The 22,423-nt window shown below is 41.2% G+C and overlaps 1 protein-coding gene across 4 annotated transcripts in view; it reads right to left on the bottom strand.

Moving 5' to 3' along the window:
- Window positions 1–22,423, bottom strand: part of zranb3 (zinc finger, RAN-binding domain containing 3) — a 97,583-nt gene that overhangs the window by 47,373 nt on the left and 27,787 nt on the right. For all 4 annotated transcript variants that reach the window (XR_007809039.1, XR_001963775.2, XM_051065978.1 and 1 more), the window contains exons 9-14: window positions 18,705–18,824; window positions 14,669–14,788; window positions 13,266–13,445; window positions 12,662–12,832; window positions 10,672–11,152; window positions 4,193–4,510 (exon numbers count right to left, since the gene is read on the bottom strand). Coding sequence is in view for 2 of the 4 variants with exons in the window: in XM_051065978.1 (XP_050921935.1) it covers window positions 4,193–4,510; window positions 10,672–11,152; window positions 12,662–12,832; window positions 13,266–13,445; window positions 14,669–14,788; window positions 18,705–18,824 (1,390 nt within the window). In the remaining 2 variants the exon portion in view is untranslated. The remainder of the gene's footprint in view (window positions 1–4,192; window positions 4,511–10,671; window positions 11,153–12,661; window positions 12,833–13,265; window positions 13,446–14,668; window positions 14,789–18,704; window positions 18,825–22,423) is intronic.

A 22,423-nucleotide genomic window follows, 5' to 3' on the forward strand; every position in this document is an offset into this window, starting at 1 on the left:
TAATTATCTGTGACATTTTCATATAAATAGGAATGAAAGTTAAATTTGCTTCTTACTGTCACCAGCTGATACAGCAACCACCTACATGTAGCAGTGTAAACACTTTCCTGTGTTTTATGTCTCTAAAAGCAGCAACAGCAGGTTCTTTTTCAATTCCGTTTTGTTATCTTAGTCTCCATGTCAGCCATCATTCTGACCGTGCCACATTGTCAAAGGTGAACAGACAGGAGCATGGAATAAAGACAGGAAGTCTCTAAAATTGGACATAATTGAACAGTCATGCTGCATGCTGGTCGTTGGTCTTAGTCTAAGTTTCTGAATAAATATTAGGTGGAGAAAAATGAGCCATGCATTTGCAGAATCATACTTTGTTTTTGATCAGCACCTCGTGGCAAAGGCCACCTCATCACCCCGTCCTCTAGTTTGATAAGTGGTCCAACACTACTGTAGTTGGAGGGCTGACTGCTAACGCAGCTGTAGTGCTAGTCATTATGATCACAGTAGTTCTAGCTCTTACTAGCTTGCTGTCTGTGTAATTAGCTCTGTTGCTAACAAAGAAGTACATTTACAAATTAATAATAATAATAAATAAATCAGTTACACTGTGTTAATTAGTGAGCTTTAAAAGAGTTTGTAGGCTTTTCTTTTTTCTTTGGACAACACAAGGCTTACTTACTACAAATATGACATTAATATCAACCCTCTCACCTTACTCTTGAATAAAGAAAATGAGCATTTTTCCCAGAGTGTTGTACTGCTCCTTTAATGTTTACTGTGTAATGCTGTGCAGCTACATAAGAAGTCCATTTCTTTGACAGAAACCTCCCAATTTATTTTTCACAAGTTCACTCGAAGAATTTGTTGAACAACAGGATGGAAACGCAGCTAGAAAGCGAAAGAAAGAGAGAGTGATAAAATGACAGTCGCAGATGGAGAGAAACAGAGAAAGAGAAAAGAGAGAGCAGGTCATTAATGTCAGCTATGTAGCTCGCTCATCCTGCCAGCATCTAGCAAGAAAAGGTCAGGCGGTGGAAATGAGACTGCCGCTGCTCGACCACGCTTCATTTAGACAATGACCTATAACACTCTGATGATACTTGCCTTAAATCACTTCGCGTGGCCAGTTGTCTGCTTTGTCTGTGTGAGTGTGTGTGTGTGTGTGTGTCCATTTGGCTTGCTAATGGGGGAAAATACCGACACAGCCTGATGTCTGTGACAAGACTGTTTCCATTGAACAAGAGCTGCCATGTACCTGGACCTGGGTATCTGCTGGTTACAGGACAAATGAGCTTTTACACTGAAACACTGAGAGTGAGTTGAGTGATAGAAAGACCATACTGGAACAAAGATATCCTTCCCATCATGCTTTGAAGGTCATCAACCCAAACGAGCTCACCATTTTAACATTACATGCATGATAGAAAGTCTGAACTGATATCAGTGAGATATCTATCAATTTAATGTTGAGGTGCAGCTAATCTAACTGCTTGGAGGCTCTATATGATCTAACAATAAATCATATTTTATATCATCATCTCTTTATTACCTCAACTGCAGAGTGAAACAGACACAGTCCTATATTTCTGTTTTAACAGTCTCTTGTCTTTTAAACACTAATTAATTCCAATCACTTCCTCTTTGTTTTTTTTGATTGTTACAGCCTCAAACTCAACACTGGCTATTATCTGAAATGTTTGCTTATATTTGAGAATTTATGGTGGCTGCATTCCACCACTGATTTATCTAATATTTATGATGTTTGATGTTAAAACTTTTTTTGTTTCAAGGTGAAAATATTCCTAGTAAGTAATTTCCTCTCCTTGACCTATCCTGTGCAACGTCCATATCTTTCATTTTTATGTTTGCCATTCTTATAGGTGTCATTTTCCTGGATCTGGTACACGCTGTTCCGCTCTCACCTCAGCTTCAGCAGGAACGGACCACTTTGTGTCTGAAAATACCGAGGCCACCGGCCCTAAGTATTGTGCAGAGCTACAAACCTGGAACCAAAACATTTTTAGGACACTAGCTTTTCACAAAATCCCATCTATCTGTCCCTCTACATCTGTAATGAAACCTAGCAGCTCTGCAATGTGCACCCTATATTTGTTGTAAGCAGTCCCCCCCACACCCGTTTGCAGTGGCGGAACGCGCCAGCTGCATTAAGTGGGCCATTTATACGATGGGGGCAATTCATCTTACAAAGCCGTCTTATTAGACTGTCACTTACACAGTATGAACAGTGCCTTCAGAACACCCCGAGGGATTTATCTGTTATTTTACTGCGAGAGAAAGAAAACAACGCCTAATTGGACTGAGTCATCTCATCTTCTGCAGGATCGAAACAAAAGATATGAAAAAAAAATCTAAATGCGCTCTTCAACTATGAAGATATTTGGTGCAGCTGATGCTGCTGAAACATTTGAACTAACACCCCCCCCCCAAAAAAACAAAAAAAACAACGTACCCATGTTTTAATGTTTGAGTCGTGCAGATAGACAGAGCGACAGACAGTAAGGAGAGAGAGACAGAGAGGTAGAGGAGGAGTGATTGCCTGTCTGTGCTGTGAGGAAAGTAATCTCAGAGCAATCAAGAGGTGGGGGCGGCCGACAGCTCTGCAGTTTGCCTTCTAAAACCACGAGCAGGTAGAGGAAAATTATTAGGCACCGATCCTGACCCCATAGGTCACTTTTATTGGACAACTGTTGTGTTTCACAATAAACCCACAGTGCCGGAGACAGACCGGCAACGGCATGTAACTAACAAACTTACCAACGGGACGGACGGACAGACAGATAAATAGATAGACAGATAAACAGATGGACAAAGATAAAGACATAAATGCAGCACTGATAGACATCTAGCTAGCTAAGTAGCACACTGAAGCTGTTAAAGAGACAATTTATGTTGGTATTTCCTTTAATTTGTCACCCATCTGTAGACACGTAGACATTAGTTGTTTCCAGGGAAAAGTACATGTCTAAAGGCGACGCAGGGCCAAGCTGGCATCCAGCAGTGTGTCTTTAGTGCTGCCATTTATGATCAACAATGAAGCTTTTATCTCTCCCCCAAGGTCTAAACAGAGGTGTTTTTTTTTTACAAAACCAAAGCAGGCCTCTCGCTCACCTTTAGTATTTTTTCACCTGAGAGTGGGGAGGCACAGAATGCAGAAGGCACCACAGGGGAGGCAGCAGTAGGATTCAGTCCTGGACCATTAGGGGGCACATGTAGCCACAGAGACGACAAATTAAACACTTGACAATCTCTGGGCACTAATAGATGTCAAAGTGTGTGTAAGTGTGTGTGGCTCTGAAAGGAATGGAATCTGGCAAGTTGTTGCACACTGATCGCAGGATGTTAAAGGGTAATAGGGGTTGATAGCTTGCCTGTTAAAACCTAAATGGCTTGTGCAATATTCATTCCTGTGTTAAGTAACTGCTATCAGCTCAGTTTCATCCTTCAATAACTCTGACCCAAAATGTCTGCGCGCTTTCAGAGGCAACACCCAGGTCACAGGCTTTTCTTAGACTCTGCTAGTCTGGCAATTTTTTTAGAGCTCTTCATATTGCACACGGTATAATTAGTTCTTTGTAATTAGCGCAATTTATTGCTTTGTGTATCCCTTTGAGACACAAGTACTTGAACACAGAGGTCTTAATTTGCAATATTACACACTGTGTAATTGGGAATTTGTTTCTTCGCATCCCTCAGAGATGAGCACACATGTACACATATAACCAGAGTGGACGGGGGGGGGGAGACAGGTTGTGTTTGAGGAATCAGTTGGCGCAGGGAGGGAACTTGTGCCTTTTATGTAATTAGACCTCAGTCCACTTTATTAAAAACAGCCAGTCAGGAGCTCATCAGTTACCTGCCAGATAGTGATTGAACTGCAAACCTGGTGTGTATTTTGGAGCTACCAGCAGGTCACTTGCTTCAACAAGCTGCACTCTGCAGATTAGTGAGGTTTTACTCAATATCTCCTGTAGCTTCCTGAGAGCAGGAATAGGCAATATCCCCAACTAGATACTAATAATAGTAAGAATAATAATGCCTAGCCCCATATGGAATGAGATATAGTCCCTTATTGGTTTGAAGTGATGATATTAAACAGCATTATATGGGCAGGTGACAATGCAGCACCAGCCAATTTCCCTAGATATGAGAAGGAGAAGATTGCAGGTGGGATTACCCTGTGTGTGGTCAGGGGGGAGGCAGCCGCCACCGCCAGCGCCGTTGTCGTCTCGCTCTCCCGCTGATTGTTTGCCTTTGAGCCGCCGCTTGTCCTCCTCCTCTGCTTCTCCTAGTTTCTGTTTGTCTTTCAGAGGCTCATCCTCCCCCTCCTCCTCCTCCTCCTCCTCCTCCTCCTCCACCTCGCTCTGTTTGTCTTTGCGCGGTTCTAGAGGCTGGGCTTTTCCCAGGCTGAGCTCTGGCTCGCCGCTGGAGCCGGAGAGGACGACGCGCGCCCGGTCCCTTTCGGTTGAGGGGGGTGGCTGAGGCCTGGGTGGCTCTGAGCCAGGGGAGTAAGAGGGAGAGGGAGGGAGAGAAAGATGAAGATTACTTTATTGGCCGAGTTGCAGAGTGTAATCAGACTTTGAAGAGTTTCATTCCCGAGCGAGATATCCATCATCTGAAGAGTGTGACAGTGTGACAAAATGACTGCTGACATGAAAGTAAAACTCAATATGGCTCATTAGTGATGTTATTAGCTATCATAAGTCCTTTACTGACAATTTTAGAGGATGTGATTGTGTGAAATGGATAGACATGAGCAGGGATGTAGAGGAATGTGTAAACACACCCAGGTATGATTAGGAGGATGTTAATTTTTACAAGGAGCATTTACAGGGCACATAAACCATATCCATCATATTATCTTATGGCTGGTTGCTACAAACCGACCACTAACTGAAGATGTAGCCTGCTGGGGATGTTGTAGTCTTTAGATCCTTGCTCAGCAGCATGTCGGCAGTGAAGCAGAGAGCTGCAGATGGAACACCTGCCGCCCCCCTCCCTTTCACCAGCTCTCAGATCAAACAGCCAATATAATTTGCCGGGAGAATGAATTATGTTCATGTCACATTGTTTTGTTAATTGCTCGCCTGCATCATGTGCAATCAAATCTAAACAAAGTAATTGTCAGCGATTGCCGCATCTGTGCACCCGGGTGGTATTCAAACAGCTGATAATGGCGGACTGCCAATCGCAGATCTCGCCTTAAAGAATCAGCTTATGAGACCTCACAGGCCGGCTATCGAGCTTGTTCTGCAGCTCAGCACTTCCGTTCATCAGCCATTCATGTGATTTTCATTCATAGAGAATATTGTAATTGTGTGAAGGTCAAGCAGAAATCTAAGCCACAAAAATGTCAATAAATGCAGGGATTACACCATCCCCATTCATGGACTTCAAGTCATATAAAGTCGTGTTCTGGTTGGTGGTCAAAGTTAACACACATGTAAATCTCATATTCAGTCTGAACTTCCAGAGAAGTGCAATACAATTTCCTTTCCTCACTTTCCTAGTTAAATTCAAATCATATCCTTTCACATTATTTGCTGAACTTGAGGTGTGAAATCTAACAAGACAGTAAGTTGTGAGACTCGGGGACGCAGAGGGCTAATTAGTGATCCTGCCTCTCTGTGGCTTGTTTCCTCAAAAGGCCAGCCTCTAGTCGGCTTCCTCAAATGTCATCTGAGTCTCCGGGCTCGTGGCCCTGCCGCTGCACCCCTTCGCTAACAAGCCGAGCGAGACCGCCGACCGGAGAGACGGCTCAATTTGTGTTAAGCTGTCCCCCACCGAAGAAGATGTTAACGGGGGAAATCCTACAGGGCCGCGCCTCGACTTCAACTCAGTCAACCCCCTTGTTTTTCCCCCCACTCAGCACCCCATTATATCTGTAGGGGTTTGATAAGGTTCCAAAATCAAGTCTCCAATCCAGACACACAAACATACTAATACACACATTCAAAACGCATGTGATCCTATGTGCAAGCCAACGGCATGAGTTTATGAGGATATTAAAAACAGCACACTCCAATAGTTGAATAAAACAGGAAAAGCTTTTCTTACAGTCTACAGGGAGTCAAACAGCCGCAGTCTGTGACAAAGAAGTATCAACGAACTGGTGCTAATGATCTATGAAATCAGAAAACAGTTAAAGATTCAACTGGACTTTGTTGTTACATACTTTGTTGTTAAATATTAAAAAGCAGGACAGGGACAGAGTGCTAGCTGAGAGGTGTAAAGAGCTGAGAGATAACCAAATTGCCCTCTTCCTGTATACATCTCTCACAGTAGGTGCTGAGAGACAAATTGCTGGTCTATGGTGAAAGAGCTGAAGGACTGAACTGTGCCCACGCTCTTGGCCTGAAAAAGCTGCAAACACAGGAACTCAACACCCCTGATTCAACCTGAAAATGGTCGAACAAAAGCTGTCTGCTTGCTGGTGCTAAATCAACTGCAGGGAAACAGTTCAGACTAACCCACCCGAGATGCTAAACCCTGTCACATGAGGAGGTAATAACCCATGACAGTTTGATTAAAAGTAATTCTCCAGTACTAAGGATATGGCACAACAGTGATTCAATTTGTATCTAATTAATGAAAGCTGCTGTTTGTTTAACACCTGGATTTCGGTAAGTCCTCCTACCTACTGCACAGAAATTCATTTGTGTGTAAGAAGTCATGACCACCACTTAAAATGAAATGCCAAAATTTTAAAAATGCCCAAAGGTAAAAAAAAAAAAAAAGAAAGAAAGAAAAAAAGACAAGACTGGGCACAGTAAAACAACTGCAGATCCACCACAGATGTCTCCAAAATTAAAAAAATTGGCTTTCACTATTTACCATTCGATAAATCCCTCCATCGAAACAGGCAATTGTGCAATTACAGTTTAGCCACTGTAGCTAGTTATGGCAGGCAAAGTGGCAACACAGGCCTATACTTTATATACTTTATATATTAGGGGTTTGGAGAATGGCATCTTTTTTCAGTCTCTCAAAGGGCAAAACACAACAGCAAAAGTGTATGGAATGGAAAGTTTCAAGATAGTGTAATACTTGTTAAACTCAACAGTTCTCATCCTCAGCTTATAAACTGAAAATGCAGAGAATAAGCAGTCATCTATCTGTGTTGCTTGTCCAAGTATGTTTTTCTATAGTTAGCATCCAAACACAGTTATGTTACAATGAACTAACATTTAACAACATTTTTAACAAGGGTAACTGGCACTACCCTATAATTATACAATATCACGTGTTTATTCAACTGGTCAGGATGTTGACTTTTCACCTGTGACATAGCTTTAGCATGTGTTTTTGTGCATGCTAAGATTCCTTTTACAGGTTCTCATTGCAAGTCACATGGAGATGGAGTTTTCAACTAACTTATTTAGTTAGAATTGATTAGCTAAAGCTAGCTAGTTACAGCTAAAAAAATCTGATAGCGACAGTCATCAACTGACAGCTGTTGTCCAGAAATGAGAAGCTGCTTTTGTTTACTTTTGTGTGAAATTAAATCATCATTATGAATTTCTAGAAGTAAATCTGCTATAGCAATCACAGCAAATTGCATTTGTATCATATTAGAATGAAAAAGCTTACAGATGTAGCAATGGTTGCTAAGGGAACACAGGGCTAAACTAAGGATCAATTTGCCACTTTGACATTTGGTAGCCAGCCTCTAACCTGCCATTTTTGCTGTTTCCCACATCCAGCTTCAATACTTTTCATCGAATCATAAAAATCTTTCTTTCCCTTCTTATTTCATGCATCTCATTCTGTTACGTTCTGGTACATTTCCTTCTGGTACAAATGCCTCATGGTACAACAGACCAATATCCTTCTGCACACTGACTATTCCTCTACAGCTGCTGGCTTGCTTTATTTTTTGCCATGCTGCTCAAATCCACCAACAGTGGAAGCCAAATTCCTGGGATAGTTCTGTTCCCGTACTTTAATATGAAGCCCTGATGTTCCTGTCACGTGCTGGTATTCTGTGATTCTCTGCAACACGTCTTAATACCAGTGACACAACTTGTGTCATAGCTTTCTTTGTATTTATTGTGAGAAACTGTTGCTCTTGAAGGGACAACATTTCTCATGTCATACTATAGGCTCTGATCTGATTATTTTCTTACATTTCCACGAGCTGTGGATTGCAGCGCCAAGTTGAGAGATATCTCCATAAATACAGTTGTTATTTTTCAACACAGTCTGTCATTTACAAATTTAGCAGGTTGTTAAATTCCCTGTCTAGTGAGCTGACACAGCCTGCTGCTGTGAATGCAGAGTGGCGCTTTGTGACAAAGAAGAGAGTGTGATTGCTGAATAGTTATCAAGCATCTGCTGCAGCTGAGCATGAAATGGGGGGTGAATTTTGTTAAAATATGTGTGTGTGGCTGAGTGTGTGTGTTTTTGTGCTTCTCAAAAAGCTGAGGTACTGGTTGTTTGAACTGTGTGTTTTAAGTGCACCATCCTCACTTCCAGTGGACCGAGCAGCAAACAGACCTTCAGCCCAGCCAATATTTAATGTGCAGTTACACTAAATATAGATCCTGCATTAAGAAAGAGAGAGAAATGTACGTCCTGTATAATACATATATACTGTATGTGTTTATTGTTATTATTCTGATTGAGAGATTCATGCTGTTTCTGCATATTATACTACAACCATGGCTGCTTCCTACTGCAGACAATGTTGCTAGTAAAATAAGAGTTTAATAGGAAATATTTTCAACAAACAAAATGTCCTCAGGTGTTGAGCAACAGTGGCAATGAAGAGTTCATTGAATTTCTAAACACAGCACCAGTCAACATACCTGAAAAATATATTAGTCTATTTGCCTTTCTGCTGCTAGCTAGCTAACCTCCCTACATGTAAAATAACCTTATGTAAAATAACCCATATATTTATGGTTCCCTCTGTTTTTCTGCATTTCTTTGCATTCTGACTCTTTAAATCAATTTAAAGTACAACTACTAATACATTTGTATTTTCCTCGCTGACATCAAAACCTCTAGTTTCATTTTACCTACAAGGACTACTTGTAGCATTTGTTTATTTGAAGAAATAGTTTGACATGTAGGGAGTGTGCTGATTTGCTTTCTTGCGAGAAAGTCAGATAAGAAATTTAATACCCCTTACATATCTGTGCGTGTATCATTTTTACATTTCTAAGTTTTAGAGATGTTGGAAGGTCAATTTTAGAACTTCAGAAAGAACTAGGGTAGCTATTTCCCTCTACTTTCTGTTTATGCTAAGCTAAACACGCTACCTGCTTCAACTCTAACTCCACCTTCATAATTGGCGCACAGACATGAGAGTGATATTGATTTTCTCGTCTCAGTCTTGACAAGAAAGTGAATAATTTCCCCAAACTTGTATTGTCTATTTTAAACTAATACTTAAATTGAATTTTATGGCAAATGAAAAACACATAAAAGCCTTTATTTTAAGGAAACAGGAAAAAGGGGGGGGGGTCCATTTGGAGTATTTATCTCACTAAGTTGGCAGGCGAAGGGCCAGAGGTGATATTATTTTTTATGAGTCATTTTTGATATGTAAGCTTTCCTCCTTAAATCTATTCAAAATTGTTTTGAAATGTTTTCTTATATTTTGACCTTAAAAACTTTGATAGTTTTCTTTCAACTTGAAGGTCTAGCTGTGGTGTTGAGCATTTATAAACTGAGAGTTTGTGACTAGAACAGATACATAGCAGGTACTGTGCGAAACAAACAAGAAGCCTTGATATATAGTATCTTATCCTTTAGTGACTTTCTGTAATATATATTTTTTTTAATTTTTCAGTCTGTGTCGGATTGGATAAGATGCAACAACAGGAGCAAAGATTCATCCAAGTGTGAAGATACATAGGTTTGTCTGACTTTAAATTACACGGCCTCTAATATCAATACAACCATAAAAATCTGTAGAACATCCTGCGTTTAAAGAAGCACTAAAACTACTTCTCCCTCTGCTGCTGAAACTGCATGGAAATGTTAGGCTATTTTTTTAACGTCATCTCGGAGTCGATCTGATGCATCTCAGACATTTAAAGAGCGTGGACCTGCAGTCTGCCAGGTCATAACGACTTCCCTCCCCTCTCTTTTGCTAGATACAATCATAGGCTGTCAGAGATATCAGCTAGAGCCAGCTCAACTTTTCCCAACTTTGTGCAAGACGTTTGCAGCAATAGTAGGCGCCTGTTCTCTCTCTCTCTCTCTCTCTCTCAGCTTGACAGGTGAGAATTATACTGTGTCCTTGTCATCTGCAGAGAGAGAGAGAGAGAGAGAGAGACAGACAATATTCTCCTAACAGAGCTATTTCAGACTCTGGCAAGCCTGCCTCCATCTTTCGCTATCATGCATCTCCATCTGGTGAAATCTGTAATGCTGTTCAAAAGTATTATGTCAACAGACTGCTGCGATTGATATTGACGGGAGGGAAAATAAAGCAATGAATGGATTTCAGCTTCAGGTGTTTCATTTCAAGCAAGAGATGATGGAATTGTTGTCTTTTTCTTAATGGAATCCAGTTTGTTTTGCAATCAGGGAAATGAAGTTTGTGAATTAATAAAGAGTAAAAATAGAGGAACGCGCACACACACACATTATGGGAGGACAGATGAGATGATTTGTTATTATTTGTTTCTCGTTTCGTAATTGTACCTGACATGGCAGCAGAGGAAGAGCGCGGGAACTCGCACATCTCGCAGTAAGGCAACAGGCTGCTGTTGGAGTAGGTGCAGGCCCCACAGTTCCACGTCTGCATCGAAGGCTCAGGCTCTGACAGTTTCCGCGGGGCCATGAAGGACATCAGAGCACCGGGGCTGCCAGAGCTGACCGCCCCCGTCGCCGACCTCCTCTTCCCACCGAATCGAGACCGAGGGCTGGGGCTGGGCTGCGGTGTCCGCAGCCTCTTTAGCTGGGGGGAGAAGTCCTGGTCGTGCGTGGCAGGGGTTTGGAGGAAGGACTTTATTTCCTTCTCCTCGCTTTTTTCCGAGTTGGCTCCACTGCCAGCCGCCACAGTGGTCGTCTCTGAGGAGATGGAGGGAGATGTTTCTTCATCCTCTGTTCTCTTCCTCTTTTTCTCCTTGCTGGCGCTTGGGGAGAAGAAGGAGCGGATGTCATGCTGCTTCTCTTTCTCAAACTAAGAAAAAAGATGCAAGCTCAAGTTAATTTTATTCTCTATAGCACACAGTTAAGATTTATTACATGCATGAAAGGCTTCAATCCACCAGTTAAAACAACACAGCATCCATGACACAAATCTCCTTTTTGTTACCATTGTCACAAGGTAATAATTTTACCCTCTGCTAAGTAGTATCCTGGTGAAACAGAAAAAAATATGAAAACTACCTGCTGGCAAAAAATGAATAGGCACAGAAAAGCCTCTCAGTTTAGTTTCCAATATGGGTCATGTATTTTCCACAGCTCTTTAAACAAGCCCGATTCCTACTGTAATCTACCAATCTACCTGTTACACAATTTAAATACAGACAGACACAAAATTACAGTCAGTCAATGATGCACTGACTAGTAACAGCCCCAATTCATTGTGGAAATGATCACACCTTGTCACATTCAGTTTAAAAGGGGTAATTCCTCTGCTATCATCTTTCAAACACATTTACACCACAGAGGGCAAAACTGAGTTTTAGGTGCTGTAGGTCCCTCAGTTGCTGAATATGGAGCAGGCAGATATCAGAGAGAAACAACAGGCCACTCATACAGAGACCAAGTGAAGTGTGCTGTACTGTGTGCTTTAGGCTTCTTTATTTACATGCATTTATTGTATTGAAACTTTTCTCTGAACTTGTTCACTGTTATGTATAAGGTAACTATTGTGAATAAGGGACATGAAGAAACAAGCCTGTCTTAACTTAATCAATGATACAAGAACCTGTCAGCGATGAACTCAGTGATGATGTTAAATGTTGTGAGGGAGTGACAGCCTCCTGCAGGACAAATTGATTGATGTGGTTACTTTACTTAATATCTTGAGAACTGTATGAGTGTTTCAGGTAATTGTGCTTAAGTAAATATAGAAAATCTGTAAAAACTGACAAACTGCTCAACTAAAACGTCAGATATATTCATTATTGTTTACATTTAGATGCTTATGTTCTTTCTTAATTACTTGTCGACAAAGGCACCTTGAAATGTTTTGACAATAAATGTCAAAATTACCATGGTTACTCCAAATGTAATCTCAGTTTTGAACACAGTCTGTTTTATTCACAATTATTCACAATCTGGCTCCTTCCTTCTCAGGGGTATTACTGCAGCAGTATTATTTGCAAATGTGTGTGGAGAGTTATGAGACTGTATCTCAGTCTATATGTATTTACTCAGATTTGTGAATGTGCACAGGTACACCGCAAATATCTAATCAGCCAATCACATAGCAGCATTTAGGGATGTAGACATGGTCAAGAGGAGCTGATGAAGGCACTGCTGATCTTTTGAGATTTTCCCACACAACCATCTCTAGGTTCTCTTTACAAAGAGTGTCGAGTAGAGTAGACTCACTGGCTTGTAATTTTACTTTCCTGTATATGCTGTAATCTGCCTGGTGACTGGTATCTCAGAACTAAAGAGAGGTAAACTGAGACAATGCTTTACTGGTGTTTGTGATTATTTCTTCCAGCTGACTCACATGAGTAAAGAACACGTCGTTCTCGCTTCCCATGTTCCCCTCCAGCGGCAGCACCATCTCGCTCGGTGTCCACGCGTTGGCGAAGCTGAGGAACTCCCACTTGTCCTTGTCGCCCTCGTCGGCCTTCAGGTATTCCTTCCTCCCATTCAGAGTGCTGCCGGTCACTGTTTCCTGGAGGACACAGAACATTCAGTTCTGCACTGCACTTTGCTTTTTTGTCATGTTTCTGAAACAGCATCAGTTCTGAAATGAGGAGTATCATATTTCAGTGGAATAATTCAGTTTTAATTACAAATCATGACAGCTATGATTATTAATGTAAATCCCCAAAGCCTGTTCTAATATGCAAATCAATTTCACAGATGTGTCTAAGTTTATTCATGAATGCAAAGTGTATAAAAAGCTAAATATTTGTCAGAGTAGACAGTGTGTATGATATGTCTGAAGCTATGTTTGCATCATGCAGAAATGAAATCACATGATTTACCATTCCCATTAAATATGACGTCAGTGAACACTTTACTGATGGAATATTTGATGACAAATCAAAGGCTTAGTGCAATTTTTTCCTAGTTTTCTGCCAGCATGCTGCTGCCCGTGTTACCTTCCTGTTGAGCATGGACCACATGACAGTGTCAAAGGTGCCCTTGGCAATGAGGTAGTGCACATTGACAGAGGAGGTTTGCCCGATGCGGTGGGCTCGGTCTTCAGCCTGCTTGATGTGACCTGGGTTCCAGTAGAGCTCGGCGAAGACCACGTGGCTGGCAGCGGTGAAGGTCAAACCCTGAAGAGGACGGACAAGAACACACACACACACACACACACACACACACACACACACAAATAATAGTCCAATCAGAACTAAAATACCTCATTCAACCATGCCAAATGGAACACTCCAGCCCATTTCCAATGAAATTTAATTTGGTCAAATCCTATTTAATAACTGAATATTAGATGCTAATTGGCATATAAGTGCTTCAAGCACCTATTTCCTTTAATTGGAATGCATAACATTTCTGCACATATTCGGTCATTTGGAATAATTGATGTCAATGAGTTTATTAAGTTTGTTATTAAGAGTAAAACACATTTTCAGCATTTATTCCTATTTGCACAGACCCTGATTGTGATTCACTACATCCAATAACAGTTGTCATCATTGCTAATATGCACCAAATGACTCTGTTAAGCTTATTTATTGTTACATTACAATATTACAGCACTTATTCATTCCCCCTCCCCGTAGTGATCAGGCAGCCAAGGCGGTCTATAGGAGCAGTGACCGTTTAAAGGTGGTATATGTACGTTTTTGCTATCGCTACGAAGCCAATATTAGCACTAACAGCTGTTTACTTACCAAGGGCTGCAGCCACTGTTGTTTTTAGAAGACAAGAGGTTAGAATAAACTCTCTGGGCAGCACTACTTCTTCATCCTCTCATGTTGGACTGAGGGCAGACTGGACACTACGGTGACTCACTATCGCAAAGTGGTATTATGAGACTGGACTAGCTGGTTGCATGCTAACTTCAGCAGAAGAAAAGAAGTGATAAGAGCAAAGAAGTTAACATTACTGTTGCTTTGCTCCGCTGGAGACAGGTCTTGGTGAGTGAAGGAATGAAGTGCTGAACTTCCAAAGTTTCTTCTAGACTGGTAAATAGCTAATGCGAATGTTGGCTATGTAGCAATACCATGAACTTACATATAGCATCTCTAATTAAGTACAGTATTTCCACTAACTCTTGTGAGACTTTATTAGACATTCCTGGTGATAAAATACAATAATTTTTCAGTGACTATTCCAGAACCTATGTCAAGTGTGATTAGTGACTATTTCCAAGTCATTAGCATTGCAGATTTTGTTTACAGTGGTTACAAAAGCTAGGAAATTGTATTATGTTTCTGCTTCATTATTCCCTCAATGCAACTTTAATTTATCATGCAACTTTTAAAACAAGCAAAGAAAACAATATGTGGAGTTAAAGAGTGTCTCTGTGTTTAAATACCTGACCAGCAGCCAGAATGCTGAGGATGGCCACTCTGGTTTCTGGGTCATTCTGAAACTTGTGGACCAACTGGATTCGTTCTGAGGAAGGAACGCTGCCATCAATACGGATATAACCAGCCTGGTAGAGCAGGGACAAGAATATTTAATTTTCAGGGGGAAAATTCAGTTCATAATACTTGACAGTTGAGAGGCTAGACCGGACAGTGATGTCTGCCATGTGCACAGCTGATGGAACACCTGCAACACAGAAATCTTTGAATGAAATGTTGATTTTTAGAATCACGTCTGCTTCAGTCAAAGAGAGAAAAAATAGCTTTGTGCCTGTTTTGAAAAGTAACTGGGTAAAGCTGTGGCAAGTGCATGATAAGCTCCATGCTGCAACATCTTTGTCATATCAACAAGTGTAACTGTGTAAAAGTGTGTTTACTTCTTGTTTTACTGAAATTTCTGTCAGTGACACACTAAAATAAAGCTAAATTACAAAAAAGTCATGAAGTCAGTTATAAAGCAGTATCTATCTAATGTTTGTTAACAACAGCTAACAGTAACATTAGTCACTGGTCATACCAGACCAAGTAAAGCTGTAGCAGCAAATCCTGTGTATTGAATTAAGGAACATGCCTTTCATTGGTTATGAATTCAACTTTTCAAGAGGAAGACTGTGAGGTTTCTTCTTTCAAAAGTGACATAGCCTCACTTTAAAATATAAATCTAAATTTCAAGGCCAGATTAACAAAGTCTTTTGTGCCTAATAGAGATGATGTGTTATTCATCACAGATGTGCTGGCCTGGCTGTCACCTGAGATGATCTTCTCTCTTTTATGCATATGCATTAGAGGAAGGGTCATGCAAATAATTGGAGGAGATAATGTAATTGTGATTGTTTACACATTCCATTTAACTGACTAAAGGTTCACACAATTTGCAAGGGATATTGTTGTCTGCCTTTAAAAAGCTGGTGCAGGTTTATGGTGGAACATTAAAGGAGAGGAGCATTTCATTATCCTGTTTTCTATTCTGTAGATTTTTCAGCAACAGATGTGTGAATGAATGCACAATAGAAAACACTGAACTGGTTGCAGTAAATAAAATGGCTTTTTTGAGAGAAAATGAGAGTGTTTTGTTTGGTGTCATAAAATGTTTTGTAACATTTTATGACACCAAACAAAGGAGCAGCGGCTGCATGTTCATTAAACCTGAACTTGAACTTGACATTCACTGAGCTGCTAATGCACTGTGGCGACTGCACTCTTTTGATTTTGGTCCACCGGTCCTGCAGAGCTGCTCAGTGGCCTTCAGTAGGAGAGTGTGTTCGCGCTGTGCAGCTCCCACGTGTGAATGTAACTGTAACTGCATGAATATGAAGGAGAGCCTTGCTGAGAGAGAACACAGAGGTCTGTTTGACTTTTCCTCAAATAAATAAATAATGTTCACGGAAAACTAGGAGGGTTAAACAACATCTCAAGGTCAGAAAAACGTTCTCAAATCAAGCTGCTGTTTCAACAGAGTTGTTTGTCTCTTGTAGTGCACTTTATTTACTAATCTAAAAAATTCGCAACTTTAGTAAATAAACTCTCCAACAAGTTGGACACCAGGTGAGAAATTGGAAAGTGTGGAGCATGAAAACAGCGATAATGTCAGGTGACTGGAGCGCAGTCACTTGTCTCTGCCGAGCTCCTCATCACAGCGTGTTGCCTGTCGTTCCTTTTTTTAGCCCGTCTCTGTTAATTGATGAGTGTGAACGCACCAGAGAATGAGCGTCTCATGGAGGAATGTGTTATCACACGTCGTACCGCAGCATTACATGCAGTCGACACCTCCACGACCCCTGCGACACGTACCGACACACACACACACACACACACACACACACACAGACACACTTGAACTCTTTCACAGGTTGCCGTCATCAAGCTAAGAGATATCGTTTGCTTGTGATGACTTGTGAAACACGCCTTGGGAGATTAGTTGTGGAAGTAAAGTTTTACTTTCTTTGAGAGAAAAAGTAGACTTTTCTCTCAGAAAAAAACTGATGATGATTAACAGAGAACTAAAATTTTATTTTATTGTGTTTCTAAATTCTAATTTCTTAATTACCTGTGTTACACTGTACACCTGAATTTATCATATAAGCATAAGACTCCAATAATTCATGACTTCTAACATCTGCTATACAGCCCCCACTGAAGCACATGCCCAACTTGTGAGCTCAGAGCTCAGTACTCTGTCTAAGTTAATCATGGATATGGCAGGGATTTGACTTATAAACACAGCGGGAGTATGGATGAAGGAATAAAATTTAAGTATGGGGCCAATTACCTCTGCTTAGCCAGGAAGGAGGAGTGAAATACGAATACATTCTGCACATCAAGTACTTGCAGGTTACTGTTAATGGGCAATTCAGGCCTCTGCGGCTGGAAAAAACTTTAAAATCTTAAATAGAAATGACAGAAATTAACATTTGTGCCAAAATGAAATATCAACCATATAAAAACAGAGCTCCCTCTTGTTGCAAATTGATTGATAGAGCAAGAATAACACATATTCCATGACTTTTTTAACCATCTCTTGGAGGGTTATGGAAATCAGACGGAAACTTTTTAAGAGCATTGTGTCAGAGGCTTGGAGCACAGGAAGCTGGTTTTCTGATTTATCGTAGCTGCCAAGAGCTGTGAAATTATGGACAGAATAAAAGAGAAGTAAATGGTATGGTGTTAAACTGACAGCTGCATTTTGTTCACTTACATTTTCCTGCTCTAAGTCTAACAATATACATACAATAAAATCAAAGAAATCTGCCAGTACATGAATTACCAAGACCTTTTAGTGACTGTACTGACAAACAAATTAGATGTAAATACTTTAAATGAATTCAGATTATTCAGGTAGATAGATAGATAGTGAAATAGCCTGATAGCTATAATAATAATATACTAATAACTATAATAGACAGATAAATTGGTAGACAGACAGCAGAGGAAACAGCTGCATAGCTAGATAGAAAATCAGCTAGCCTGATAGTTAGCTAGATAAATAGATTCACTGGTAGTGCTTTTCAATTTATCAATCTATGACCTGAAGCTTCCTATAACCCGAACTTTTAAGAGCCTTCTGACTGTTTTAGCAGATTTTATTTCACAAACTTGGACTTTTCAGTGGAAAAAGTGAAGCTGATTCTTACAGATCAGTTTGCCTCCCTGCACATTGTCATTGTTAATTTTTCTCTAATCTTGATTTATCTTTCTTTTTTTCTGTTATTTCTGTTAAATGCTCATAAGCATATTTCTGCATGGTAATACACTAAACTACAATGTGTTAGCATTTAGATAAAGCAGCCTCACACAGCCGGTGCTATGGCGTCACATTTGCTTGACCCATCACCACTGACAGCACTGCCAACAACCCCTGGAAGTCTCTGGAACTTGTATTTAATATTACTGGGCAACTATATCTCCAGGATCTCATGGACGACAGATTCCTGCAGTGACAAAGCCTAATTATGAGCATCATCCATCCATGTATTGGGAACATACAGTACATACTCACATAGAAACATCCATGTAAATCCATACATATTCATCCATAAAGAGATAATTGTAATCAGCGGGGTATTGTGCTCAGAGCTGCAGAGGGGACGGAACTTTGCAAAGACGTGCTTTAGCATCCTGTATGATTGGAGTTGTGTGAAAAAACTGGATGAAGGGGTGACCAGCGTTGTGTGTTTGTGCCTGTATGACAGCTTTAACTGAGACCTAAAAGGTCGGGGGTGAGGAGATCAATGATTTTAGAGGCAGTGTGCGTGATATGGAAGAACTTGTTTTTGTTAGAGGCAATTAACATGGTGGAAAAACAGGAAAAACTCTTGCTTTAAAAACTGAAATTCAAACCAGTAGTCTTCCTGGAATCTTGAATGGTTCCCAACACACCAGTGTCATTGTTGTTGTATTTCTTACAGGTGCTACCACAGCCGTTGCTTACCACCCCTTTAACACGTTTTAAGCGGATCCAGTTGCCTAAGGACCGCCTGAGGTTACCTTGGCCTCGATGACGGCCTCTGTGCAAGCCTGCAGCATGGTGAGGTGGTGGGCGAACACCAGGAATTTCAGCTGCTCTGCCTCCAGCATCATCTTAATGTAGTCCTTCACAGCTCCTGCCTGGCCCCACACACACACAAACACACACACACACACACATACAGAAATAGACACAGATGAAAGAGAGCTACTGAATCCATCACTTCACCGGTCGACCACACACAGAGGAATCGGCTAGATCAGTGGAGAAGTCAATTAATCACCGCGGCATCCTTTCTGTGTGATCGATTCTCTATTGAATGCCAGGGATCCAGACTTTAAAAGGAGAGAGCACACAGAGCGACTGGGGCGCATTTGTCAGCTCGCAGATAGTGAGAGCAAATCAATAACTCACAACTCGGAGATATGATTGGTGTGCGCTCTCCTTTTTTTCTGGTGACACCAGATACAAGAAAATTCACCTTTTGATCCACCCCAAACCAGACGACTCCCAGATTTCACAACAACTTAATAAAGATAGAGCACTTACATCAGAATCACATATATATAATGTAACTATCAGGATAAGAATCTGTGTGACAGGGCTGGTGGCGTGGTGGACTTGCCTGGAAAGTAAATTCAGGATGTTCAACACTTTATGTGACTGCACTCAGAACATTTTCACATTTCTTCAGCACTTGCAAACACCCCAATACAGATATATTAGGCTGGTAACCTGTCAAAGTGACAGTTAAGTAAAAGTTCAGCTTCGCAACTACTTTACTCTGCTGTTATTTGCTTGTTTTTTTAACTTACATAACCCTGATAAAATTCATGCCTGGCTTTTTTTTTTTTTGTTTTCTTTTTACCCGTTAGTCTTGTTTTATTTATGAAGTCAAACGGTAACAATGCTTTAAAAACATCACAGTCCAAATTTAACAGCATCTCACTTGTTTCCACTGAAGCCTCCGACCTTGATTGACAGCATGAAGCTAACAATCTAAAAAAGAAAAAGCAGCAGAAGTGCGGGTGAGTTAACTGTACCCTGCAGGTATCCGTATCTATCATTTCACCGTGCGGCTGCTGCCCGGCGATCACACTGTGATGGCCATGGCCGCTCCCGCTACCTTCTGCAAAGCTGGAGTGGATGTGCTGTATGAGCGTGTCATTGAGCATCCGGGCTCGGCTCATTTCAGCGCCCCAGGCCAAAAAGCTGCCAAGAATAGCACCAACTAGTGAGAAATACTGAGGTTTGATTTGACTCAAACAGAGCCCTTACTAGACGGTTTTGGAGACAGGCCTTTCTCCATGGTGTGAATCCCACCCCTATAATCTCCACACCTCCTGCAACCTGACAACCTCTGCAGCAATCACACCTGCTCTGGTGGGAGAACCTCTGCTTTGCCTTGCTGATAATTAGCCGATGCGCCTGATAATGAATCTCTCCGCCAGGCCTGCCGACCCTGTTCTGATCTGGGGGGTCCTCATTACTGACGGCTTGGCTTTGCCTGCTTCCTTCCGCTGAGTTTAATTAGTGCACAAACTTCTCGGCTGTCTGAAGCGGCCCGTTAGCTTGCTTTAAAGTCCAGCATCAGAGCTGTCCTCTCTGGGTAATTGGGAGCAGATGCTTGGCGGGTAAAGCAATAAAAATACCCCAAAGGCGTTTGGCAGCTCCGTCGCCAGGCAGACTGGCAGGCAGGCAGGGGCCGTGATGCTCGTCAGAGTGACATAGATGTGTGAATCTATCACACCATTCCACCCCTCCCGATGATCCAAAAAAAGAAGAGAGAACACATTTTTTTTTCTGAAGTAGAGAAAGTGTGTCTGACTCTAAAAACCGATAGGAGAGGAAATGAGACTGGGACAGCAGTATCAGCTTTGAGGTGGGCGAGTGGGCGGGGGAGGGGGGGGGGCTTTGTAATGAAAGGAGGTCCAGTGTTAGGCTAAACTGAGCAGAAATCCAATCAGCAAACAACGCCAGGCGCAAAGAAGATCCAAGCTCGGAGGCAGGCTGAGCAAGTAGCGTGCGAATGATTGCATTCGGTGGTTATCTCCGGTCTTCGTTAACCTCGGGGCCACGCTCCTCATGGCTGAGGGCGTCAGGCTAATTGAGAGGAATGCCAGCCCTCGAACATGGCAGATGATTGGAGAGGGATACTATACTTGGTGGAAATGTTTACTCAACTACAAATAAAGGAGATTGAGAAACAGCCTCTTCTCTTAGCATCAAGATTAAAGAGGCTGGGAACTGATCAGAGGTTGAAAACTATGTTCCTGCCTAAATAATATTTCCACTGAGGAACAGGAAATGTAAATGCTTGTTAGATTCTCATCACCAGTTGCTTTGACCTCAACCTTCCTCATACTGTATGCATCCAGCCACCTTCCCACATTGCTTATTTCTCTCTCATTAAAAAAAAATGTCACTTCAAACTGTGAGCCGACTGAGTTTCCATAGCAACAACATCACAGAGATGCTATTTTAGTGCGGTGTGTAACTTTGAGATAAGGTGTAATCATGCCAGGCTGGACACAACTAAATAATACCTCGGTTATAACTCCCTACTTTGTCTAAGTGCTTTCACTGGCGACCATTAGGCTCTGTTACCATGGCAATGCTTTCCCATGAGATCTCACTGAGTGGTCGGCCAAGCGCTCTGAACATGATGCTGTACCATCAAGTCACCATTTCCTGAAACATGAAAATGAATACAAATTACGATCTTTAGCCAATTGCAAGCTATTTAAACTGTTGTAGATTATATATGTATTTAGTTTTTCAGCTTTACTGACGTTTAAAATCTTTGCACTTTTAACCACAGGGCGCGTTTCCATCATTCTAGGAAAGTATCTGATTTGTCAATATGGCGCTACTGATGTAATGGTGTTTGTTTATTTAGCTGTGGAAAGCTTCAAGGGGCAACAAATACTTAAAAAACACAACAAAAACTACTAAAACTACAATATATATGAATTTTCAGGTGTCATATTTTCTTTTTATTAATGACCAGATGCAGTATACCTAATGTGACATTATAAAGAATATAAATGAAGTTTGAGGCTGAACTTGTAGCATTTCTTCTGAACTATTAAATCTTAAGGTAAGTTTGTGGTTATGACAAATAAACTAATGTCACAAGCCATTAAAAGGATTCTTCCTAAAAATTAGTCACTTACACTCAGTCAGTGTAATACATGGAAGATAGTGACACAAACTGGGAAATAGGTACAAAAAAGTCTAACTTTGGAAGAGATCCATCTGATTTGTCTAACTCTGACTGCTGAAGCCTCATATTACCTTCAGATAAACTCTGGAATATATTTTTGCAGTGGATTCTATCCCCCATCACTTACACTGGAAGCTCATTAGGAAGAGCCATATTCAACAGGAGGAATGTTTACAGCAAGCAAAACCTGTTTCTCAACCACTGTTTGAAGACACACTTTGAAAACTGTGGCCCTGTCCTTTAAGGTTAGGGAAAGATTGGTGGTTATGGTTATTAAAAAGGTGAGTGTTGATTTGTGGTGTGTAACGGGATCTGAACTTCCACCTCCTGCTCTGACACATTACATGCCCATCCACCATCAAAGCCTCCACACCCTTACTTTTCACCTTGCTACATATTGGGCATACTCCTGCCTGTATTGTGCAGTAAGTGGAATTCCTAGGAATACTGGGCTACAGACAGAAGACAAAAGACATGAGGATCTCCAGTTATACTGACAGCAGCCCTAAGAAC

The sequence above is a fragment of the Lates calcarifer genome, linkage group LG7_2, assembly GCF_001640805.2.
Source record: "Lates calcarifer isolate ASB-BC8 linkage group LG7_2, TLL_Latcal_v3, whole genome shotgun sequence".
In the NCBI taxonomy this organism is placed as follows: domain Eukaryota; kingdom Metazoa; phylum Chordata; class Actinopteri; family Centropomidae; genus Lates; species Lates calcarifer.